Below are 27,278 nucleotides of genomic sequence, written 5' to 3'. Positions count from 1 at the left end.
TTGAGAGATTTCTGCTTCCGTATCAGCTGGGACAGGAACCAACCCACGCACTCCCAAGAGTTCTGCCTCCCTTCTCTGGTGGAGCAGAGTCTCAAAGTCAGACTAGCCTGACATCAAGGTGTTGGGTGGAAATCAAAAACCCGGAAGGGAGGCCCTCACCCAGCATGAGAGAATAGAAGGCGAAGGATGGGTGAAGCCCTTCCTCCAGCCCCATATAGCCAGGTGCATACCATATGTTCTGTTTTGCCTGGAGACATCTCAGGAACTTCAGCCGGCACTGCGGTGCCAGAGGTTTTCTTTACATGCTTTCCTGGACAGGAAAGAAAAAATGGAAGGGTTTAGTTTGGTCTCTTCATTTTAGCACATACTCATATATACTCAGGCAAAGAGAATGTTGAGGCTCTGTTAACATGGTTGGCCCTGTGTTAGGTGATAGGGACACACTGGTAGAGAAAAACAGACCTGGTACCTGCCTTGATGGAGCTCACAAAGGGGAAGTAGATGCTAAATCACTCCTCAAATTGATTATTTGGTTACAAACTACCATAAGCACAGCCAAGGAAAATGTGAAAATCTTTACATTTATTTTGAGATGGGGGTGGGAGTGCTGGACGATCAGAGAAGGCTTCTTGGAGGAAGTGACACTTAAACTGGGGGCCTGAGTGATGAATAGGAGTTTCCAGGTAGAAGTGATACTGGTGGTGCCTCCTGCACCAGATTGTTCCAGATAAGCAGAGACAACAGCCTATAGAACCGCCTTGAATCCGGAGGGCTTTCACAGTGTGGAGTGTGGCAAGGGGCCTCTTTCCATAGCTTTGCCTCTTTACAGAGAAGTGGGAACATTTGCCTCTCTCTCCATCCAGGTGTGTGCCTGAAGGATCAGGTAAAAGCTTTGTCTTCCTCCTTCCTTGGTCCTTTCCATGTTCACAGGTTATCCTGAACCCAGGGGAGTCTACTGTCTGGGTGCTACTTGCCCAGGCTGCTGCCTTCATGCATAGAAGACATTTCCTTAGGATCCAGGAAAAAGACACGCAGACTTTCTGCTCAGGTCCTCTTAGGCTTATTATGGGTATCATTCATTCATCATTAGCACCTCTGGTGCCTTACTCATTTATTTTACAAATCCATGCAATGGCCATCCAGTACAGATTTCTGGGAGCTTCAGCTCCCATATTTAGTGTGTAATTCAAGTCTGCCAATAACAAATGCTTACTGTTTCTGAGTTGTGACTTCCTACTTTCAGCAATGATGGTTCAATCAATACGTTTTTTTAAAAGGGTGGAGAGTGGCAGTGTAACCTAATGGTGGAGAGTGGAGGCTCTGCAGCCAGATGTCCTGGGTTTGAGTCCTAGCTCCTTTCTCTATGAGCTGCATCACCTTGGGCAGGTTACTGGTCCTCTCTGTGTCTCACTCAGTGTCGACTTCTGTAAAAGGTGGCTAATGCCGCCCATAGATAATCGTGAGGATTAAAGGGGCTAGAAAATAAAGCAAATACCTAGAACATAGCAAATGCTCAATAACTGTTAACTAAGAGTGCCATCTATGTAAGGAGGTTCATGTAAGTCAACTTATATATCGGATTAAAAAGCCTTTTGTTGCACTTTGAATATTACACCTATGAATTGTTATGAATCCTCTCCCTCAGTTTCTTGGTGAAGACAATGTGACTTCAAAATATCTGAAGCCCCAGCACCCAGCATTAGAATAAGTACTCAGTACATTCTTTATAGATTAAGTGAATGACCATGTGAATGGGTGATTTGGGGTTTAGAAATTAAAGCCGCTGCATATATAGTTCTATTTATCCCAATTCCTTTTCAGGCCCTACAGGAGAAATTTTTCTTCACATTTCTTTATCATCTGATCCTTAACCCAGATGCTGTATAGAGCAAAACTTAATAGATGCTTAATGAGAATCATGATAGCCAGTTGAGGCAGCCCCTTCAGGGCAGATCTGTTTTAATTGCTGAAAATTTGTCACGGGAACCCATCATCACCCCTGGCACCTGTTTATTTCACCCAGTATGTGAAAGAAAAGCTTTCTGGTTACTGTAGGTGAAAAAAGATTCCAGTTACTCTGAATTATCAAGTTTGAGATTTAAAAGGATTCTAGAAACAGTATTTAGCATATAAAATAATCTTTGGTTTATTCAGACCTGAATGCTAATCCTGATTCTTCCCTTTACCAGCTGCAAGCTTTTAGATCCTAATTTCATCAGTTGTGAAAAAGGAATGATACCAGCAGTTTGCAGGAAGATTGTGGAGATTAAAAAAAAGTTACTCACAGAAAATACTTAATACAGGGAAGATGCTCAGTGCAAGGGATGATCATTTGTTATTGTGTTAACCTTATTATATGATCTTCAGCAAAGATTATTATAGGATCTTCAACATTAATTATGTTGTGCCAGGTATTTTTCTGAGCACTGCTCATGTACATTGTCCCTTTTAGCATAAGATCTAGAACCTAGTCTTTGCCCTAGGCCAGTTTCTCTCTGGTGTCTGCACCTCTCAAAGTTCCATTAGGAGAAAATACATACTAGTCTCCCCGGTCTCTCTTAAGCTCCCCTTTCTCCTTTCTAATACCTATGAGCATATAAAAAGGTAATGGTTTGCACGTGTAAAAATGGTTTGAGAAACCCGAGGCTGGGTGGATTTTTTTTCTTTCTAACACAGCAGGAAAGATAAATAATAACCATCTGTCTAGTCTGCCAGTTGATGATTTGTACGGGAGGAAATAAGCCAAGCTGGCTTCTAGAGGTTTCCAGGTGTTGGAAGGGCCAGGTTTTACAGGGCTTCCAGTGAATTCTGATAGTCACGCAGCCCGTGCTCCCATCCCCCCGCACTAATGACTTGAAATCAGTGGTCTTCAGGGCTGCCTGCTAACATGCTCCCACCTGGGGAGCTTTAAAAATTACCAGTGCTTGGGCGGCACACCAGACCAATTAAATTAGGATCTCCGGGGGTGAGAACCCAGCTCGGGACGTCTAAGGGATTCCCTAGGTAATTCTAAAGTGAAGCCACAGGAGAAAACAACAGATCTAAATAAAGACTTCTGGCTTCATTGGACCTAGTGAATGAAACTTTTATGAGAAGGAAACACAAATAAATATACGTTAAATATCTACATATGCCAGACATCTCTCACAGGTTTTCTTATTTACTCTAAAGAATAACTCTGTGAGGTAGAAATTATCTCTATTTTACAAATGAGGGGACGGAGGCAACACCAGGTTCAGTTTCTTGCTTAAGACAACCGAGGTAGGGTTAGGGCTGGGATTCTAATTCATTCACTCGTTCAACAAACATCCATTAAATGCTAACTGTGATACCATGAGGAACAAGACAGAATCATCCCAGGGAGTGCACATTCCAGTGGTGAGGGCAAACAAAGAGATCTGTAAAATGACATCAAGTAGCCATAAGTGCTAGAAACGCAGCTAAGGCCAATTATGGGGGGACGGGGGTAGGAAGTCTTGGCCGTTGCTATTTTAGGGAAGGGATTCACCAAAAACCTCTCCAAGTGACATTAAATCAAAGACCTGAGAAACAAGGGAGAAAGACATGCAAATGTCTGCAGAAGGAGCATCTCAGGAAAAAGTTATCATAAAGGCAAAGGTTATAAGGGAGGGAGGAGTGTTTGGTGCATTCAGGAAATAGCTGAGAGAAAAGACCAGCTGAAGCCAGATGAAAAGGGAAGAAAAGTGGGTTAAGTATTCACAGAACTGAAGAGCCTCATGGGCCATTCATGTGACTGGAATTGTGTTTTGTTTTCTTTGCTTCCATCATTCATTTCTTCTATGGTGATTGTTCTCTTCATTAGCTCCTTCTAATGATAGCACCTATATTTTGCTTGTGGGGACCATTCCTCCTCCATCCTAGTGCTGTGGTTTGGGAAGAATGATCCTCCAGTTCCAATTCCAAGCTTGGTCTCTGATTAGTTGAAGATAGTCATGGTATCCTAATCACAGTCCTGGTTCAAAGGTAGACATAAAACTCAATCTAATCTAAGTCTCTGAGACTAGAGGAGACATCTGCTACAGTTTCTCAACTTGTAAAATTCTCTCCTTCTGGGAAGAACTGGCCAAAAGAGAGAGAGAGAGCTGTGAAGATATGATGACCTTGGCTGCCATAGCTATTTTGTTATTGAAGAAGTGTCTGGAGTAGTTGAGGCACCACCAAGTAGAGCCTAAAGATCATGCCAGCACGATACACAGTAGAGCAGAGAGCCAGAAAGAAACCAGATCCTGGATTTTGATATTTTAATGACTACAGCAAATCAGCCTATAGTTCTTGCTGCTGCCAGAGTTTTCACTTACATAAGCCTATAAAGAGTCTAAACCAACTGAGTTGGCTTTTCTGTTCCTCCAATATAAATAGTTCTAAGTAGGAATTACTATGGATTTTTTTTTTCTTAATAAAAGAGAGGTTGAACTCTTAGTCATTTTTCTGTGTTATCTTGAGTGATAGATCTTCAAGAGTGTTTGCGGGGATCAATGAGCCTTCGAGGCTACCATCATTCTCTCCAATTTCCCCCCATTAACAGCCTTGCTATAGACCTGCTCCTTTTCCTCACTCACAGGCTCCACAGTGAAGAGATTCAAAGTTGGAGCCTTACTTCATTTTTGCGAAATACTATTTTAGACCTCAGACCATAGCATGTTTGGAGGGGTGTAAGCTCTTTTGTATTTGTCTTCAGGGGGATTCACAGGACTTCCTGGATCTGTGGCTTGAGGTCTTCTATCACTTTTGGAAATTTCTCGGTCATAATTGCTTCAGATATTGCTTCAGCTCTATTCTCTTCCTCCTATCTTTCTGTGACTTCATTACATGTATACTGGATATTCTTGCCACTTCCTATATGTCTCATACACTTTTTTGGTATGTCCTATCTTCATTGCTCCTTCATGCTTCAGTCTGGATGTTTCCTGCTGAACTATATTCCAGTTCTAATTCTCTCTTCAACTATACTCAACCTCCTTTCTATTCAACTCACTTGGTGAGTTTTTAAAATTTAGTTTTTATATTTTTCAGTTCTAGATACTCTATATAGATTCAAATTACTTGCCGAAATTCTCCATCTTATCCATTTTCTTAAACATATTAGTTACAGTTATTTCAAAATCCATGTCCTGTTTTGTATCATTCCTGATTATTTGTAATTGAATGCTGGACATTTTATATGAATAATTCTAGAGATTTTTATATGATAACTTCTTCCAGAGGGTTTTTTTTTCTCCTTTCTTTCTGGTATTCAAATTCCAAATAATAGCTTTCAAAGAGATACTGTTTTGTATTTTAACTACTCTTCTAGTTGATCTTGCCAAGAGGTCTGATTGCTGTAAACTAGTCCATCTAAGGCTTAGCCTAAATCACAGATATTATTTATGTGATTATCATGTACATTAAAAAACAAGTTCATAGGATTCTTGTGAGTCCAAGTGAAATAAAATTTGTGATATATAAAAATGAGTCACTTTGATAGGCTACTATAGAATCTTCGAGTGAAAACAGGCCCCAAGAATGAGAAAATTCACAATTCTTCACACCCAAAAATGAGTAGCTGCCTTAGTGTCTTATAATGTACCTTCTTTCCTTTCATAACACTCACCTGTGGAGCTAAAAAACAGGCAAATAAAATGCCTCCCTTAGTGCCAAAGAGCACTTAATTATCATAGCTCCAGCAATACAGAAATGGGAAGAGATTAAGGCATTAACTTTCTCAGTAAGCAGTAGGTCATCACAACAACAATCAACAATGGTATCGCTAAAGTCCTGTTGCTCTGTAGGGTGCAATATAGCCTTAAAAAATTTGTCTGTCAGACTTCTAATCACCTTATCAGAGCAATAGGGAAGATATTTTTTATTTCATATTTTCAGTTCATTTTAGAGATGAGAAAAATGAGTCCAATAGAAGTAAAATAAATGTTCCAATATAAGGTGGCTATTTGGTTGCAAAAGTGAGACCTTGACCCTTCTTTTTATACACTTTTCCATGTAAACTATTATGGATTGCATTCTGTCCCCCTCAAATTCATATTTCAGACTTTAACCCCTAGTACCTCAGAATGTGACTGTATTTGGAGACAGTCCATTTAAAGAGGTGATTCAGTTCAATTGAGCTCATTAAAATGAAGATACCAATCTGACTGGTGTTTTTATAAAATCAAAAATTTGGACACACAAAGAGACACCAGAGATGTACAATGCATTGAGAAAAGACCATGTGAGGACACAGTGAGAAAGAAGCCATCTGCAAGCCAAGGAGAGAAGCCTCAGAAGAAACCAAACGTGCTTACACTAGGACTTTGAACTTGTAGTCTCCAGAACTGTGAGAAAATAAACATCTGTTGTTTATGCCTTTCTAACAAACTAATGCATTGAATGACTTGGTAAGCCAAGTCATTAGTATATTAGAGAGAGAAGGAGAAAGTATTTGATTCATACATTTGTTCTTACCACCCTTTGATATGCTTGTTTTGTCTTTTCAACAAAACTGAGTTCTCTGAAGTTACAGATGACAGCATGAAAGATGAACCCTCAGTCGATGTGACTCTTGATCTTCTAGCACATCTCTTCTATCTCTTTTCTGTAACGTTGGGCTGAGGATCTACCACTATATTTCCCAGATACCCTGGCTCACTGGCTTCAGGCTAGATTCTAACAATGGGAGACAGTTGGAGGGAGATTAGACTGTGAGGAGAGTAAAAGTACTCTCTTCTTATTTTTGGAGTTTGTTAGTATTTGTTCAGCATGATGGGAGAGCTATTGCTGTTGCTACAGCCGTTGGTAAACTTTGAGCTGTCAAGAGAAGCATCCTGGACCTCACTCTTAGGTCTGAATGAGACTCCTTAAGTGTTTTTCAACATTTTTAGCATTGGTCATATGTGAAAATTCAAAATTTAGACACAGGACATCCCATTCAGTAGGCCCATCATTGACCACATGGTGCTTTGTTAGAAATCCAAGCACCAGCCCCACTTGTAAAGGTCGGAGTTTCAATCTATGTGGTGTTCCAAGGATCAGCTGCATGGCACCTCCTTCAAAATTATTTCTCTAGCTGCTTGCCATATTCTTGGAGGTCCTAGAATCAGCTATGCAGTAGCACTGGCCAAGATTCTGCTAATAGTACACTTTTCTCAATGTTTCTTTAACCCCAAGAATGAGTGCTGCTTTCTACAAACTACTAATCTCTGGGTTGCCTCAACTCTCATGGGTTGAATTGCGCCTTCTGACACAGCTACCACTGGTACCTGTTAATGTGACCTTATTTGGAAACAGGATCTTTTTATATGTAATCAAGTTACCATGATATCATTCTGGATTAGGGAGAGTCCTAAATCCAATGAATAGTGGTGTCTTTATATGAAAAAGAAGATACAGAGAAGACACAGAAGAAACAGAGAGGGAAGAAGACCATGTGAAGACAGGGGCGGACAGTTGATTTAAGCAACCACAAGCCAAGGAATGCCTGGGAGCCATCAGAAGCTGGAAAAGGTAAAGAAGAGCTCTTTCTTAAAGCCTTCAAAAGGGAGCATGGCTCTTCTGACACCTGGGTTTCAGACTTCTAGTCTCCAGAACTGTGAGAGAATAGATTTCTGTTATTTTAAGCCACATAGTCTATGGTACTTTGTAATGGCAGCCCTAAGGAAATGAATCCACACACCATCCTCTTTTTTGCTCTTTCAAACTAATGTTTGAGCAACCAGTCCTCCAATCCTCTGTTATAAATTCCCTGTTTGAAATATCCAGCAGGGTTTCTGTTCTTCTGCTGGAATGCAAACTGAGATACCATCCCTCCCCTCAAACTTTTGGTACCTTGTATTTTGATCCAAAAGGTAATCAGCAAATAGTTGATGGATGTAGTAAATAGAGAAATTGCAACAGCAGATTAATATCAATGCATATTTTTTCACCTGTCATATTTAAAACTTGCTAATTGCTAAATATTTTGCCCAAATTTATCTTTACAATTTCACTTAATATGTTTTGGAAATTTTCCTGTATCAAGGCCAGCCATGTTACTTTACAGCTGCATAGTTTTATCAATTGGATATACCCTAATTTAATTAAATTACCCCTAAAGGATTTCTCATTGTTTCTATTCCTTTTTTTTCTTTTTAAGATTTTACTTATTTATTCATGAGAAACACAGAGAGAGAGGCAGAGACACAGGCAGAGGGAGTAGCAGGCTCCATGCAGGACTTGATCCCGGAACTTCAGGATCACACTCTGAGACGAAGGCAGGCACCCAACCACTGAGCCACCCAGGAATTCCTCATTGTTTTTATTCTTATTTTTAATTTTTAAAACATTTTAATTTTCATTTTATAAGCATTTACCAAAAAATGCTGCACTAAACTGTATTTTATTGCTAATTTTTTTAATTTTAAAAATTTAAAAATTAATTAGTGTCTATATGTATGTATGTATGTATTTACTTTGTGAGATGCCAGTAGGATAAGGACCTAGCTGTGGGATTCCTAGATCTAAGGAACCATGCAACTGAAATTCTAGTAATGTGCACTTCTTCTATAAGTGCTGCATTCATCTGAAAGGGCTCTCACTAGAGAATGCTTCATGATATAACACAACTTGGAGAATCATGCCTTTTATGATTTAACTGGCCTAAAACAATAGCCAGTAAGGCAATTCTGATTTTTCTTATTTTTCTGCACTGCTGAACCATTTACATTTCTGAGAGCAATGAGATGAAACCAACAAGCAGGGACGCCTGGGTGGCTCAGTGGTTAAGCATCTGCCTTCAGCCCAGGGCATGATCCTGGAGACCTGGGATGGAGTCCCACATTGGGCTCCCGGCAGGGAGCCTGCTTCTTCCTCTTCCTGTGTCTCTGCTTCTCTTTCTATTTGTGTCTCTCATGAATAAATAAATAAATAAAATCTTAAGAAAGAAAGAAAGAAAGAGAAAGAAGAAAGAAAAGAAAAGAAAAGAAAAGAAAAGAAAAGAAAAGAAAAGAAAAGAAAAGAAACCCAACAAGCAAACCACTGGAGCAAAGCAACAGAATCAACAGTAGCTCTGAGAAATGGGAGGCCTCTCAAGGAACAAAATCGCCAAACTTACCTGCAGGCAAATCATGTGACAAATCGGAGAAAGCTTTGCTCAACAACTCAATGAAGTTCTGCCATCTGTGCAAGAAAAGGAAACAAGTATTGGTGATCAACGTAGAAAGCCCTGGAAGAATGTGCAGTAGAGGTCAGTTTATATTGATATATTGATAGTGATATTGAAGGAGCTTTTTTTTTTTTAAGACTTTATTTATTCATGAGAGACAGAGAGAGAAAGGGAGAGAGACACACACAGGCAGAGGGAGAAGCAGGTTCCATGGAGGGAGCCCAATGCAGGACTGGATCCCGGATCCCAGGGTCACAACCTGAGCCAAAGGCAGGCGCCCAACTGCTGAGCCACCCAGGCATCCCTGAAGGAGCTTTTTGATACCTATATCATTCAGGGTATTAACTCAGGAAGCAGAAATTACTTTAGGTGTCTTTACTAGAAAGAGCTTTAATATAGGAAATTAGGTGCCTAAAAAATTATTGCAGGGGTTAGTAGAATGGAGGTTGGCATCTGACATTCGCTCAGGATCAGGCTTCACCAGTTCTGGAGACCAGTGAACTGTAGGAAATTCTGACTGATGTCTCAGTTGCCCTTGACTATGAGGTTGGTGACCAGGCCATACAAATTGCATTTTGGCCACTGCAAGAACTGATGCCTGCCAGGGTCCGGAGTGGCTACTACTTCAGGAAAATAAATACTTAAAATATCCCTGTCCCCACCTCTACCCCTTCTGCCTTTCAAATCTCACGCAATTGCTTCTCACTGGTGGAGCTTAAATCAATTCCAGAACCTTGGTGTCAAGGGAGTTAGAAATGTTGTTTTGTAGCCTTCCCAAGAATGGGAAGTATTGCAATACAGGAAAAAACAGGAGAGGATAGAAATGGGTTCTGAGTGCCAACAGGCAATATTTAGCAAAATCCCCAAGCAGCAACCACATTAAGCAATTATGTGCATGGGACAATCAGGGAATCATTGAAGGCTTACAAGTAGTTTAGGAACATTTTGGCAGTGAAAATCACCTGTATTTGCTTGCCTAGCATCTATCCTCCATTTATATACAAATATGTTCTTCTCTGGGATGATGGACTACAATCAATGTCCCATAACCTACCCTGGCCAATGTTTTGACTCACCTTGTCTAAATAATCTCGATTACATTTATTACATTTATTACATAACTCATCCATCCTTCTTTTCCTCCTTCTCTCCCATTCCCTGTGTCTCTCATTAGTTTTTGGTTCTGATTTTCTTTTTTCCCCCAGTTTGTTGTCTTACTTCATATCTTTTCAAAATATTTCTTTCTGCTTATGTTAACAAAAGGCAGTTTCGGTTGCTAGCAACTGGACTGCAACTGATAAGAATTTTTATCTCCTTCTTGCCCATCAGAAGTCAAGCAAATATGAAGGCCAAATTGTGAGCTACAGAAGCCCTGAATTTTCTGAAAGAGTCTAATGTCATGTGACCTTACTCTCTTTAAATAAAAATGATTCATTGTTTTGCTTATACTGCATAAAACTTTTCCTATACATGACATCACAAGTCAGAAAAGATCTTTGGTTGGTATGGAAACATGGCCTCTGGAGCTTCATGTCAGTTTGGGTACAAGAAAAGATAAGATGTGGGTATGCAGAATCACATGCCAGGTGAGCTGATGACAATGTCACCTGCTAAAGGGCTACACAGGGAAAAGAAAGTTGGAAAAGCAGCAATGTCAAGAAATAACAATAATCATGCAAAGGTTCGATATTAGCCCAGATCTGAAAGTGAGCTAGAGTGGAAGCATCTCCTGTCATCTATGCTTGCTGCAATCTGTCCTCTTAGGAGGACCAGCCTTAACTCCTGCCATCTTCTGACCCTGAGAAAAACAGCCCCAACAACATGACAACAAAAATCTAGATCCTTTGATGTTTCCATATTACATAACATTTATTTTTCAGAGCTGTTAGAAGTTATCAAATATGAGGTAAGGCATCTGGACAAGCGGTAGCAGAAGCCCTTCTGCCCCTTCTTGCATGGTGCCAATAGGGGGAGGGGGAGACTGTGGGAAAATCTTGTTAAGTATTGAGCCTGGACACTGCCTGTTTTAAATGGTGTATAGAACTTATGCAGCCAATGAAATCCTTGAGATCCTTCTAATTAATTTTTCTTTCTTCCATATTCTTTACATTACCCTAGGACCTGCAAAGAGCCATTGACAATTTAAATGTGAGAATGAGTTCCAGTTACCATAACAGGTACTATAATTCTAATCACAGTAGCAAGTGCCAAATTCCCAATGTAGAGTTAGAGAGTTCGGGAGGACAAGCTCTGTGGGCCGGATTTAAGATTCAGGCAGATCTGAGTTCAAATTCTAACTTGCACAGATTATTAAGTTAAAATGGCCTTTAGTAAGTGTTCTGAGTACTTCATGTGTATCATTATCTCATTTCATTTAGATAATCATCCTATGAACTGCACAAATGAGTTGTCCAAGGACACACTGATCAATGGGGTTGCCTGAATTTAAACTCTAGCTGTTTGACTCCAAATCCTGTACATTTAACTATTGTACTATATGGCCTTACATGTGAATGTAATATTATTTGGTTTCAGCTACATTTTTTCTCATGAACACAGCTCCAGTGTCTTCTGATATTTATTATTGCAGAAGTTTGAGGTCAGTCTGACTTAGGTTCACTTAAAATTAATTTTTTCCTTCCTTTGCTTTGGTTTAGTTTTATTTTGGTTTTGGCATGCATCCTTAAGTAATTCTCTTTGTCTCTGTAAACACAAAACTTTCATCAGGATAGACATGGATACGTTTTTTTTCTTAAATTAGCTTAGTCATACTGAATCCTCTTGATCTGTACACCGAGGGTGTTTTCTTTTTTTCCATCTCTGCAAAGTTTTTTCAGTTGTGGCTTTTGTTGTTAGTTCTTATTCCATTTTTCTAGTTTCTTCTTTCACAATGTCAAGGCCTCTTAGTTTCAATTTCTATTCTTACCCTTCTATATCTATGATCTGTCTCATTTTTTTCTGTTTTTCTTTTCTAGATTTTGTGGAAACCTCTCAAGTTTGACATTATGTATTAGATTTTCTCTAGTATTACTTTTACTTTTTATTGATTCCTGGATCCCTCTTTTATTTTTTTAAATAATATTTTATTGGGAGGTACCTGGGTGTCTCAATCGGTTAAGCATTCAACTCTTGGTTTCAGCTCAGGTCACAATCTCTGGGTTGTGGGATCAAGCCCCATGTTGGGCTCTGCGCTTAGCATGGAGTTCCGGTTAAGATTCTCTCTCCCTCTTCCTATGCCCATCACCAACACTCATTCACTCTCTGAGTGAATATTAATTAATTAATATTTGGAACACAGCCACAGCCATCTATTATGTGTTGTTTGTGGCTGCTCTCGGGCTACAGTGACATAGTTGAGTAGTAGAAACAGACTGTAGACCCACAAAGCCTAAAACATTTACTATCAGGCCCTTTATAGAAAAAGTTCGTTGACCTAAAAATATAATACAAATATCTCAGTATCATCAAATATCTAGCAATATTCAGATTTCTTTGCCTCGTAATTTTTTTGAGATATAATTGGTATGTAACATTATATTAGTTTCAGGTGTACAACATAATGATTCAATATATGTATATGTAGAGACATGATCCCAATTAGTCTAGTTAATGTACATCAACACACATAGTTACAATCCTGATTACCTTTTAACGTGACTTGTAGAAGCTTCAGTTTCCTTGAAATTGTCCATGTTTTACCAAGTTCTTCCTAATTTCTTCTTTTCACTTTAGTGCTTCCTAAATCTCATTTTAATAGCTTTTAATCTCTTTATGCTTATTACTTTCCAGTTGATTTCAATAGAGGACATGGATCCATACAGCCTAGAGAGAACACCAGTGGTTTTCTAAATGCTACCTAGTTTTTGGAATAGATCATTTTCAAAAGTTTGGAGTCTGCAGGATTGTCATTGCCTCTCCATGGTCTGCAGTATTTTTTAAAATTAGGCCTCATATTTGGGGTTTTCTCTATCCACTGCCAAATGAAGAACTGCTCACATTCTGCATAATCCAAGAGATGAGTTGCATAGATTTTCCTTGGCCCTGTTCACTGCTTACTTAGCTCTGCAGTCAAGAAGTGAGCGATGACCCTCACCGATGCCTGGTGGCCCTTAGCTGGGACCACCACAGAGATGGGTTGTATGTCAGACATGAAATTAGTGTGTATGTCATAATTGATACATTCAAGTATATACAACTACCCAGGAGCTCCCTCTCTCTGCTCCAACCCACATGACCTTATTGCCAGGAATTACGCCACAGCATATGCAGACAATGCAGCCAGGTTTGCCCCTTCCCTCTTTCCTCACCCCAACTTCTGTTCTGTCATTCTTTGAAGTTGTGCTTTTGGCATAGGTACAGAAAAGCAGCGTGTGGGTAAGGGTATGTGTGTGTATCCTTGGGTGAGGATGGACACAGGCTAACAGTACTCAGATAGCTACAGAGAGTAGCACCTGTGTCATTTTTATGGTGTGTTAAGATGTGGGGCCTCCAGGGGCACCTGGGTGGCTCAGTGATTGAGCATCTGCCTTCAGCTCAGGTCATGATCCTGGGGTCCTGGGATTGAGTCCTGCATCGGGCTCCCTTTGGGGAGCCTGCTTCTCCCTCTGCCTATGTCTCTGCCTCTTTCTGTGCGTCTCTCGTGAATAAATAAAATCTTAAAAAAAAAATAAGACTTGTGGCCTCCAAATCAAGGAGAAGTTTGGTGAAGGGACAGGAGCTCTTTTGTCTGCTGTACTTCTCAGAGGTAGACAGGGCAAAGCATGGGCATCAACTCACTGATTTTCCCAGATTCCATTTACTTATAGTTAGTGGAGATTCTTTCTCAATTTTGATACTAGAGTGCCTATTAGTTTTTGCTACTGGTATGGTTACGATTCTCGCCTCTTTATTTACTCATTGGAATTTTAATCACAGCTTATTAAGTGGATGACATTTTATATAATAAGTAATTTTATAAGTCTTATATATCAAAACAAAATGAAACAAACGTCTACATATAACAAACATACAAAATTTGGGCTATTTCACAGAAACACCCTGGTAATCTTGATGAAGTTAATTCCAGGTGACACGTTTCTTAAAGGAAAGCTAGAAGTCAAGAGCAAGGTGTCAGCAGGTTTGTCTTCTGAGGCTTCTGTCATTAGCTTCTAAATGGCCACTTTCTTGCCATGTCCTCATGTGGTCTTTTCTCTATGTTGGCCCATCCTTGGTGTTTCTGTTTTCAAATTTTCTCTTCTCAGATCAGATTGGATTAGGGCCCACCCTAATGGCCTTATTTTATTTAACTCAACTGTTAAACAGGCTTTATCTCCAAACACAATCATAATATAAGGTACTGGAGGTTAGGGCTTCAACATATGAATTTGGGGCGATGTAATTCAGCCTATAACAGACTCAAAGAAGTCCAGCTTTGGAGATAATTTACTTAAGGTCTCTGCATTCCAGTTTACTCATCTGTGAAGTGGATATAAATACATAACTCATTGGGCTGTTGGGAGTATGAAATAAGCCATACAAGGCATCTAGTCCCATGCCTGGGGCGTATTAGGTGGCACAAACATCGACCTCTTACAGCCTCAAGTCAGGAGGTTATTTTGGTTATGTTATTTAACTCAGCCACTAGGATGCTCATTTCACTCCACCATCTTCCTTTGTGTTTACCTTCTGAATCATGGACCCTTCGTTGTATTCTTCTTGCCTTCCAGTTAATTGTGAGAAGCACAGTCCTTCCCTGATTCATAGGCAATAAATTCTCAAATCCATACCAAAAAAAATTCTTTGTCCATTTGGCAGATGAAGAAATTGAGGTTAAGAGAAACTGGTTACTTGCCCAACTTCCCCAAGCTAGTACATTTCAGAGCAAGGATTTCTATCTAGGCCCATGTGATTCTAGAGCTCATGCTGCCTTTCTCCAAGGACAAGGGATGAAGGGGGTAAAGGGAGGTGCTATACCAGTGAGATGTTACCTCCTGGGCTGGGCCCTGGGCTTCTTTGGGTCATGCCTTCCCCTGGAACTTAAGAGCCCCTTTGCTTTTGTGTATGTTTCTCACACCTCTCCTAGGTCTTAGGGGAGAGGACAGAAGATACTGAGCTCCTCAAATTCAGACTGCTCAGCACCAAGCCCAAGGGTGGAGCCAGCCATGGAAATCAGTCAGTTTGCCTAAAGCACCTGTGCTTAGTCACTATTCTAGAAACTTCTGAGTTTCCTAGGACTTGTAGGAGAGTCAGTATAGTATATTGAGATTACAGACTCTGAAGCTAGAAAGCCTGGTTTTGACTAAGCCTGATAATTCATTTACCAGTTACCTATTGGTTTTGCCCTCTCTGTGCCTTAGTTTCCTCTTTTGAAAAATAATAGTATCTACTTCATGGGGCACTTACAAGGATTAAAAGAGTTAATATTTATAAAATATTTTAAAAACGCTTAGAACATTGCCTGTAATATAGTAATTACTATATAAATGTTGTCTCTTAATAATAATAATAATAATAATAATAATATTACTATATAAATATAAATAAATATAAATATATTTATAATATAAATATATATATTACTATATAAATGTTGTCTCTTAATAATAATAATAATAATAATAATATTATTATTATTATTATTATTCTCACCCCAATATGGATATGGACTTCTGCAAGAGAAGATGAAATTCTGAACTCTTAAAAGCCAGGTCCAGTTTCCAACACCCAGCCGATGAGCAGATCTATAACATGTCTCTAATTGCTCACTGTCTACCAATTTTCCTATTCCCATTCACAAGTAATTGCTGAATCAAACACCTCATGTTTGCTTTATCTCCTAAAATCCTCTGGTTGTTCCTGGGATTATCAAACCAGTCCTTTTCAACCTAATTGCACTCTTCATAATGGGCCAGATGTGTATGATAAGTCCTACTTGTGGCTGTGTCAATTGCTCCATTCTATTTACACAGCTTCCAGAGCAGCTTCATTATTTATCCCCTCCCCCAACACAATTTGGCTTGTGTGCCTGTGTTTTTAACTGGGTTTGAAGCATTTAATTTTGCCAATACAATTTTAGGGTATTAGTTTGCCTCCTGTTCTCTCTGTGCCCTCCTTAATTACCATTTATTGCAAAGTCACATAGAAACATCAAATGCTAATTCTGACTTACATGTTCCTGGCCAACAACGAGGATAATAATTTCCATCCAACACAACCTGAACTCATTTTACATAAGGGCGATTCAGATTCGAGATTTGAAATCATAATCAAGTCTTTCTCAAAATCGCCTTACCCTAGCAGACATTCACTAATGTGTCTGCTAATTGGTAGGCAAATGGCAAAAAACAAAATCTCAGTGTTAAAAAAAAAAAAAAAACAACGCAAAAAACAACTTTGTAACAGCATTCGTGAAATTACTCCTCTCATCAGCTCTTGCAACGTGACAGTTTAAGAAGGGAACACAACTCATTTTATTTGGTTAGATGGGGCTAATCCCACATCACCATAATCCCTCCTGATGTTTTATTGATTCTAAAGGACATTTAATCAGGAAGCAGCTCAGCACTAGAATCCTGCTAATTAGCAAGCAGCCACATTCCAAATGGGTTCCCAATTGAACAGCAGATTAATGGACAATATGCACTAAAATAATGATTCGTGCATTCAGCTCCTAAAATGTGTGTCTAAATTGCATCTTTAATCTCTTAAGGATATAGGTTTGCATACAAAGCCTTTAGCAGAATGGATTTAATTCAACAGAAGAAGCTTTAGCCAATGACTGTTTAAGGATGAAACAGGTTTATCACTTATAAATGCAATTCTTCTCTGGTTCTTGTGGTTCAATGTCCTTGAACATTCAAAGGTCAAACACAGGGGAATAAAGAAACTGGTGTGCTTCTCTGATATGCACATAAAACAGTGGGAAATTGAAAATATTGCTATACACAGCCTAACCTCATTTGCTCTTGTCCTCATTAGGGACAATCACTCTTGTTCTCATATCTCTGTTTCCTGGAATCTTGGTTCTGGATCCCCCCTTTTAATCAAGTATATTATGTACCACGTATACTGTGAGCTTTGATACTTGCATTTTCTCCTTGTATATTGGAGCCTTTTTGGAGCTCCCAATTTTAGCTTATTGGTTTTCTACTTGGCTCTTAGCCCACTTTTCTGCTTCTGCTGCTTAACCACCTCCCCCGCTTACTCAACCATCCCCAAGGTTTTAGAGAAGGGAAACCCCCACATGCCAAAGCTGGTCTACTGGAAATTCATTGGTTAGACTCAACCTCCTTCCATCATTAATTTATCAATTGATGTTCCCCATAACCTTTACCCTTCTTTGTTTTTCTGTATTGCTCTTATCATCATGTGATTTATGTCACACATTCCAGCTTATTTATTGTTTCTCTTCCCCATTAGAATATAAGCTTCACAAGGGAGGAGATTGTTCCACTCATATCTAAATCCCCAATGATTAGAGTAGTGCTTGGTATACAGTAGGAACTCAATAAATATTTGTTAAATAAATGAATAAATGAATTAATAAAAATATATATTTAAATATTTTATTTATTTATGAGAGATACAGAGAGAGAGAGAGAGAGAGAGAGAGAGAGGTAGAGACAGGCAGAGGGAGAAGTAGGCTCCATGTAGGGAGCCTGACGTGGGACTTGATCCCAGGTCTCTAGGATCACACCCTGGGCTGCAGGTGGCACTAAACCGCTGAGCCACCCAGGCTGCCCTGAATTAATAAAATATTTATTGTGTGCCTATCATGTGCCAAGTATTGGCCTACAAGATGTTGGGGATATAATGTGAGGGAAATAGTCATGTTCCCTATCAGCATGTAGATTACTATCTAGACATTAAAGTAACAAGCCACACAAATACATGCATAATTACAAATAATGATAAGTTTTAGGAGATAAAATAGAGTGCTAAGAGAGAGTATAGCACAAGGAACCTGATTTTTTTAAAATTTAAATTAGCTAACATATAGATAGTATATACTTTGTTTCAGATGAAGTGTTCAATAATTTATCAGTTGTGTATAACACCCAGTGCTTATCACATTATGAGTCCTCCTTAATGCCCATCACCCAGTTACCCCATCCCCCACCCCCTCCCCTCCAGTATCCCTCAGTTTGTTTCCTATAGTTAAGAATCTTTCATGGTTTTTCTCTCTCTCTGATGACTTCCCATTCAGTTTTTCCTCCCTTCTCCTATGATCCTCTGTCCTGTTTTTTATATTCCACATATGAATGAAGCTGTATAATTGTCTTTCTCTGATTGACTTATTTCGCTCAGCATAACACCCTCCAAGTTCTATCCATATCAATGTAAATGGTAAGTATTCATCATTTTTCACAGAGCTGGAACAAATAATCCTAAAATTTGTATGGAACAAGAAAAGACCCCAAATAGCCAAAGGAATGTTGAAAAAGAAAACCAAAGCTGGTGGCATCACAATGTCAGACTTCAAGCTGTACTACAAAGCTGTGATCATCCAGAGAGTGTGTTACTGGCACAAAAACAGACACACAGATCAATAGAACAGGATAGAGAACCCAGAAATGGGCCCTCAATTCTATGGTCACATAATCTTTGACAGAGCAGGAAAGAATATTCAATGGAAAAAAGATAGTCTCCTCAATAAATGGTGCTGGGAAAACTGGACAGCCACATGTAGAAGAATGAAATGGGACCATTTTCTTACATCATACCAAAGATAAGCTCAAAATGGATGAAAGACCCTAAATGTGAGACAGGAATCCATCAAAATCGTAAAGTAGAAAACAGGCAGCAACCTCTTCAACCTTGGCAACAGCAACTTCTTGCTAGACGTATCTCCCAAGGCAAGGGAAACAAAAGCAAAAATGAACTATTTATTGGGACTTCATCAAGATAAAAAACTTCTGCACAGCAAAAGAAACAGTCAACAAAACTAACAGACAACCTACAGGAACGGGAGAAAATATTCACAAATGACATATCATAATGACATAAAGGGCTAGTATCTAAGATCTATAAAGAACTTATTAAACTCAACAACAAAGAAACAAACAATCCAATCGTGAAATGGGCAAAAGAGATGAACAGAAACTTCTCCAAAGAAGACATACAAACGGCCAACAGACACATTAAAAAATGCTCTGCATCACTTGCCATCAGGGAAATACAAATCAAAACCACAATGAGATACCACCTCACACCAGTCAGAATGGCTAAAATTAACAAGATGGAAAACAACAAATATTGGTGAGGATGTGGATAAAGGGGAACCCTCTTGCAGTGTTGGTGGGAATGCAAATGGCATAGTCACTCCAGAAACAATGTGGAGGTTCCCCAAGAAGTTAAAAATAGAGCTACCCTATGACCCAGCAATTGCACTACCGGGGATTTACCCTAAAGATATGTGTTGTGATCTGAAGGGGCACCTGCACCCCAATATTTATAGCAGCAATATCCCCAATAGCCAAACTGTGGGAAGAGCCAAGATGTCCATCGACAGATGAATGGATAAAGATGTGGTCCATGTATACAATGGAATATTACTCAGTAATCAGAAAGAAACCTCGTGTTGATGAGGTCTTTAGGAATGGCCTTCTTCAATTTGACCGTCAGAGGGACTTTTCAGAATCTGTGTATCTGCACGCATCCCTGAGAGTATTCTGAGAGTCTATCCTTTCCATAGTTCAATTCAACTTCATAGATATTTGTTGAATTCTAATATGTACCAGGCAGTGCTCTAGACACTTAGGATACATCAATGAGTAAAAATTCTGCCTACCCCTGGCACTATAATCAGAAACCCACAGATGACAACAATAAACATCATTCATCAGCAACTCACCTGATACATTAGAAGTTGACAAGTATGTAGAAGAGAGCAGAAGGGAGCAAGTTAAAGGGAAGAAGGGCTGAGAGACTACAACTTTAACTAGATGGCTAGTGTAGGCCTCATGGACAAGGTGACATTGGAGCAAAAAATAAAGAAGATGAGAGAGTTAACATGAAGATATCTGGGGAAAGAACATTTTAAGTAGAGGAAACATTCAGAAGTTAGTTGCTGAGGTGAATATATACCTGGTGTAAGAAAGACAAGGAACACAGTGTAACTGAAACAGAATGAGCAAAGGAAGTTGTAGATGGAGCCAGAGAAGTAATGGGGGAGCAGATCATTTAGGACTCTTTATAAGTATTTTAATGTTTTTTCTAGTCCTCCCACCCCCCTGTGAAATAAGATTCTCTTGCAGTTTCATGAGCAAAATAATGACATAAACTGTTTAAGGTTTTGATAGACACTGTAGCTGCTGAATGGAGGAAAAACTAGGGACAAGAGATAAGCCTACTTCAATTAGGAAGCTATTTTAGTGCTCCAGGAGAAAGACAGTGGTAGCTTGAATGAGGTGTAATTAAGTAACAATAGAGGTAGCAAAAAGTGGCCAGATTCTGGGCATACTCTGAAGATAGAATTGATTCACTAATGAATTTTTGTTGGATTGGATAGGAAATGTGAGAAAAAGAGAACAGCTAAGAATTACAGGTATGTTTTGTTTTCATTTTAATTCAGTTCGAAATATTTTCTAATTTCCCTTTTCCCTCTTACCATAGGTTATTTAAAAGTGTGCTATTTAGCTTTATGATGTTTGGAGATTTCCAGGATTTTCATTTGTTTGCTTTTAATTTCTAATTTAACTCTGTTGTGATCAGAGAACTATTTTGCATGATTTCATCATTTTAAACTTATTGAGACTTGTTTTATGTCTCAAAATATGGTTCATCTTTTAAATATTTAATGTATGCTTAAAAAGGATCTGTATTCTGCTATTGTATGGAGTGTTCTGTAATTGCTAATTATATCAAGTTGTCTGATCATTTAGTCCAATTTTTTATATTTATAATGCTTTTCTATCTGCTTGTTCTATTAATTACAAAGAGGTATTATATTCTCCAACTGTAATTGTGAATTTGTCTATTTCTCCTTTAAGTTTTGTGTTTTTGTTTCATGTAAATTAGAGCTACATTTTTAAGGACATGAACATTTAGGTTTGTTATGTCCTCTTGATGAATTAAGTTTTTGGCATCCCCTGCTTTGGAATCCACTTTGTCTGACATTAATGTAACTAAGCCAGCTTTCACTTAATTAGAGCTAGCATGATTTATCATTTCCATCCTTTTACTTTTAGTATGTCTTATGTCTTTATATTTTAAAAGGGTTCACTGTAGACAGCATTTAGTTGAGTCTTGCTTTTTGTTTTTTAAAGATTTTATTTATTTATTCATGAAAGACACAGAAAGAGAGGCAGAGACACAAGCAGAGAGCGAAGCAGGCTCCATGCAGGGAGCCTGATATGGGACTCAATCCTGGGATAGCAGGATCACGCCCTGGACCAAAGGCAGGCACTTAACTGCTGAGCCACCCAGGCATCCCGAGTCTTGCTTTTTTAATGAAATCTGAAAATCACTGCCTTTGAATTGGTGCATTTGGATCATTAATATTTAATGTAATCTTGATATGGTTGGGTTTAAATCTAAGACATTGATATATATTTTCTATTTATCTTATTTGTTTCTTGTTTCCTTTTCTTCTTTTGAATCTGTTATTATTTAAATATGCTTATGCTTCCCTTTTATCTTTTTAATTAGCATTTTAACTTATTACACTCTTCCTTCAAACAAAATATAATACTTAATTTATAGTATAAGAACCTTATCAAGTACATTTCCATTTCCCTCTTGCAGCCATGTATGCTATTGCAATATGTGGCACTCATATTATGAACTGCTTAGTGCATTGTTTTTATTTTTGTTTTAAACAGTAAATTTTCTTTTAAAGAGCTATTTTTAATAAAAATGTATTTTTAAATTTATCCATACATTCACTATTTCCAGTACTTTTCTTTTTGTTGTGTGTGTGTGTAGATCCAAAATTGTCATTTTTCTCTGCCTGAGGACTTCTTTTAATATTTGGAGTATTACTCTGATGGTTTTGAATTCTCTCATCTCCATCTTATCTTTGTTTTAAAGTCTATTTTGTCTGATGTAATTATAGTTCCCCCAGGTTTCTTTTGGTTTCCATTTGCATAGAATATCTTTTTCTATTCTTTCACTTTCAGTCTGCTTGTTACTCTTACATATGAAGTGAGTCTCTTATAGGCAGTATATAGATGCAACTTGCTATTTATTCAGTCACTCTGTATCTTTTGATTGGAGAATTTGGTCCATTTACATTTAAAGTAATTATGGATAGGTATGTACTTATTGCCATTTTGTTCATTGCCTTCTGGTTGTTTTGTAGATCCTCTATTCCTTTCTTTATCTCCTGTTCTCTTCCTTTGTCGTTTAATGACTTTAGTGATATGTTTAGAGTCCTTTCTCATTATCTTTTGCGTATCTGCTATAGGTTTTTGCTTTATGGTTACCATGAGGCTTACATATAACAATTTATATTTATATTTTTAAGTTTTATATGTAAATATTTAAATTATATTAAATATATTTAATAAATATTAAAGTATTTAATAAATACATATTTAAATGTATATTTATATTCCCCCCACTCTGGCCTTGGGTAGTTTCCTCAAGTGAATATATTAGCCAGTACCCAAGAGCAACTATTTAGAAATCTCCAGAGAGAACTCTCTGGGGATATCTCTTTTCTACCACTCTGTACTGTGCATTCTAGCTTCTTTGGTCTCCTTGAACTTGAAACTCCATCTCTTTAACTGAAGAGGAATTCTGGGCTCTGGATTTCCTCTTCATGTCTAGTAAGGTTAGCTTACCTCATTTATTTTTTTTCCTTTAGGAATCATTGTTTTGTGCTGCCTAGTGTCAAATATCTGAAAACCACTATTTCATGTATTTTGCCCTGTTTTTAAGTTGTTTAAGGTGGAATGGTAAATCTGATTGTTGTTAGTCTATAATGGTGGGAGTTTGAAGCTTCCTCCTTTGTCTTTCTATGACCAAGAAGATTCTGTTCTTAATATAAGCAAACATTCCTTAACTATCTTCAAGTGATGAAACATTGTTTCACAGATGTCTGGGTGGCTTAGTTGGTTGAGCATCTGACTTGATTTCAGCTCAGGTCTTGATCTCATGGTTGTGAGATCAAACACTGCATTGGGCTCCATGCTCAGTGGGGAGTCTGCTTGAGATTCTCTCTTTTCCTCTCCCTCTGCCCTTCCCCCACTCACATGTGCATTCTCTCTCTAAAATAAATAAATCTTTTAAAAAAAGAAATTGATTGCTTCACACCTAAAACTTGTAAAGACAGACCTCAGTATTTGGTATCTTAGTAGATAACTATGTGAATAAAATATCAACTTACTTTATTTCACCATGGTAACCCAAATCTTGATGATTTAGCAATGTTTCCAGGAAACTCAAAGTTAGATATAATCCATGCTTTCCACATATAGCCCTAACCTGCAAAATAAGAAAGGATTTGGAGTTTCATTATAATAAGATTAAGATTTGAATTACTCTCTCATAATTAGAACCCACATGATTTTGACAAAGAATTAATACCCAGGAGTGCATTATCTCATCATAATATCCTTCAGGACAAGAATGTCCAACTGAATGAGCACTGGGTGATATATAGAATTGCTGAATATTGATCACCTGAAGCTAATAAACACTGTATGTTAACTATATTGGAATTAGAATATGAACAATTAAAATAAAATAGCAAATTTTTATTTGATTGATGCAGAGGTATTGTTCATTACTCAGAAGCTGTTGCACTTTGAAATGTTGATCTTAAATTTTTGTCAGCAATGGGATGGGTGGACAAGGACTAGAAGTTACATACGCTTATACAGGTAAATTGCAAAATATTTTTGTGTATCTCCTTTGATTTATAAAACAAGCTTGATGCATTAGCATGGTCAGTATTGCTATCTGCATTTCATATGTGACAAAACCAAGACTTAGAGAGATTAAGTCACTTCCTTGATGTTACACAGTTCATAAATGATGAAACTTAGTCTAAAAACCAGATGCCCAATAAATTTTTGTTGGATTAATAAGTAAAGTGTCATTGTAGTTTCCCAGGTACTATTTTTTTCTTTTTTAGGATTTTATTTATATATTTGAGAGAGCAAGCATGAGCAGGGGGAGGAGCAGAGGGAGAGGGAGAAGCAGACTCCCTGCTGAGCAGAGAGCCTGACACAGGGCTTGATCCCGGGACTCTGGGATCATGACCCATGCCAAAGGCAGATACTCAACTGACTGAGCCATCCAGGCACTCCAGTCCTAGGTTCTTAATATATTCTGAGTCTAGCTGACAAATCAGTTCAGTTCTCAGGTTGGTGGGTAGCTAACATTTAGATTCAAACATGTCAGACTTTTACAGGTATGATAGCATGTATTATGTGTTCAGCGTTTTGTTTTGTTTTTGTTTTGTTTTGTTTTGTTTTGTTTTGTTTTGAGACAGAGTGAGAGAGAGCATGGCACAAGGGTTTGGAGAAGCAGAGGGAGAAAGGGAGAGAGGCAGGGTGAGGGAGAAGGAGAATCTTAAGCAGGCTCTACGCTCAGCATGGAGCCCAGCATAGGGCTTATTCTTAAGACCCTGAGATCATGACCTGAGCTAAAATCAAGGGTTGGACACTTAACTAACTGAGCCACCTAGGTACCCCTAGCATAATGTTCAAACATAAATTTTAGAATAAAACAGGACTTACTTGGGACACCAGATCTGCTGCCTGTGATTTGTGCAACCTTTCTGTGCCCAATATTCCAACTACTAAATAAGACTAATATTTTAGAGGCACCTGGGTGGCTCAGTCAGTTAAGCATCTGCCATCAGCTCAGGTCATCCTGGGATCGAGCCCTGAATTGGGCTCCCTGCTCAGCAGGGAGTCTGCTTCTCCCTTTCACCCTGCCTGCCACTCCCCCTGCTGTGCGTGCATGTGCTCTCTCTCTTTGACAAATAAGCAAAATCTTTTTCAAAGGCTAATATTTATTTTCCCTAGGGTTCTGTGAGGATTACATCAGAAATAAGCAGTTAGAATAGTGTCTTACTTTTACTACGCATTTGATTAATATTTGTTGAAATGAAGAGAAGAAAGAGGAAAGAGAGATGAGAGGAGAGCATAGGAAAGGAGAGAGAAAACAAAGAAAGGTGAGGGAAGGGAAGAAGAGATGGAAGGAAGGAAAGGAGGAAGGGAGGGAGGGAGGCAGGGAGGAAGGAAAGGGCAAAGAAAAAGAGATGCCTTACTTAGTGTTTGGACTAAACAGTAGCTACTATTATTACTTTGAGGAAGTTCAGTATAGTGACTGTATTATGTATGTTTTTGTACTCTTATGATTTGACATCTTGGGCTGTGCTGACCCTGTAGTGATTGCCCCTTCCAGGGCTAGCTATTCCTAAAGATGGTGAAGGACTGGCTTGGAAGTGTGCTTTTCTCTCATGTGCAAACCAACCTCTTCCTTTACAGGCAGTAGGGAGTGGGGGTGGGGTTCTCACCGTGGGGCCTGTTTTGCTACCCTTATCACCCCAGGGTCAAGTACTAGGCAAGTTGGGACAGCCCCCCTAGGCCCCAGAGCTCACTGAAATTATTCAAACTAGCCAATCCTAAACCTTATCTTGCCTTGCCCATTCCATAATTAGGGCTCTTGCCCACATTATCCCCTCATCCCCTTTGCCTCCTGACCAACCCTGCTCCACTTCTGGTGGAGCCTGTGTGGGTGTGCCATGCTCCCTTCCCTTGGAAACTGTACCAAACTATCTCTTGAGTGGCAGTCATCTCCTGATCTATTGGTCTGAACATAGCTGAATAATAATAAAACCTAGATTTTAAAATGGTGAGAAAAAGCTAATCTTTATGGAAGGAAACAAACAACAAATCTGGGTTCAAAACTCACACATGTTACTTACTAGGTATATAGGAGTCACATCAGGAATGCATAACAGAGGGAAAAATATCAATTTAAAACACAAAAAACTGAATAAAAGTTTACCAGAAGTAAGTAAGGGGTCAGGGAACATTTTAGGCTGAAAAAAATCATGCTTCTTAGAAGCTGCATATATTTTGCCATTATCCACTCTACTATAGTTTTATACCCTTTTCTAGGCTGGGCAGTAATGATCTGGTCATGAGAGCTTCTCTACTAAACACTGGCTTACTGAGGGCTACAGCTGTGTTTCATTCATTCTTCAATCACCATTTGTCTAGCACCATGTTGAAAAATAAAGTATCAATAACTATTGAACAAACACATATGTAGATAAACAAGGAAGTGAATGAATGAGTTGAAAGCAGTAAGGAGTAGAGTGTGTATGGGCAGAGATTGGCAAAAATAAATTTAGAGAGGTAGAAATTAGTCACATTGTGCCATTTTACTCCTTAAATAAGAACTGGATTGTCCTCATGATTATAGCATATTAATGTATTTTTAAACATCAGTGTAAGTAAGAGGTTATTCTAAAAACAGTTCATTTACTTCTGGCAACATTGAGTTTTGCTGTAGGCTAAAATGAACAGCAGATTAGAAATAGTACATCAGGGTTCCTAGAAGCAGATTGATTGATGGCTGCTAAGAGCTGACAGTTACAAAGGAGCAAAAAAACATCAAGCAGAAAATCCTGGCAACTTAGTGTTATTCAGGATTATTACTAAAATTGTTTAAAGCATGAATATTCATAATGGTGACCCTTGTTCAATAAGAAAACATTTCATTAAGTGTAGTTTCTTCTGTTTGGTAAGGAAATGTTTTTTAATCAAATGTAAATAAAATGTCTATGTTATTTAGAAAATGACATGTGAAATAAATATTCATTTCCCCAAAATGCTCCTTGAAAGAATGGCACACAGATGCTCTCTCAACTTCCTCTCTTCCCACTTAAGGCTCTATTTGCATTTTACCCCATCACTGTACTTCAGCTGTATTTGCCAAGTCACTGGTAACTTCCATGGTTTGAAATTGCATGAGTACTTTACAGTCCTAATTAGATGGTCTCTTCATAGCATGTAACATGACTGATAATGCCATCCTTCTATAAATCTCTTTTTTGGCTTTCTTGACTACCTCCCATGCCTCTTTTGAGGATTTTAGTCTCCTTTGCCAGCTTCTCTTCTTCTACCTACTTCTTGACAGTAAGTGTCCTCCTCTACCTTCCCTTCTCACTTTCCATTATGTCCTTGGGTAACCCAAACTATTC

The 27,278-nt window shown here is 38.5% G+C and overlaps 1 protein-coding gene across 5 annotated transcripts in view; it reads right to left on the bottom strand.

Moving 5' to 3' along the window:
- C12H1orf87 (chromosome 12 C1orf87 homolog) overlaps nucleotides 1-27,278 on the bottom strand; it is a 78,322-nt gene that overhangs the window by 9,673 nt on the left and 41,371 nt on the right. For all 5 annotated transcript variants that reach the window (XM_072730777.1, XM_072730775.1, XM_026006895.2 and 2 more), the window contains exons 8-10: nucleotides 23,442-23,539; nucleotides 9,083-9,147; nucleotides 231-310 (exon numbers count right to left, since the gene is read on the bottom strand). In XM_072730777.1, coding sequence (XP_072586878.1) covers nucleotides 231-310; nucleotides 9,083-9,147; nucleotides 23,442-23,539 — 243 coding nt within the window. The remainder of the gene's footprint in view (nucleotides 1-230; nucleotides 311-9,082; nucleotides 9,148-23,441; nucleotides 23,540-27,278) is intronic.

The sequence above is a fragment of the Vulpes vulpes genome, chromosome 12, assembly GCF_048418805.1.
Source record: "Vulpes vulpes isolate BD-2025 chromosome 12, VulVul3, whole genome shotgun sequence".
NCBI classification, from domain to species: Eukaryota; Metazoa; Chordata; class Mammalia; order Carnivora; family Canidae; genus Vulpes; species Vulpes vulpes.
Note: the sequence above shows the minus strand (reverse complement) of the source record. Positions and strands in the feature narration are given on the sequence as shown.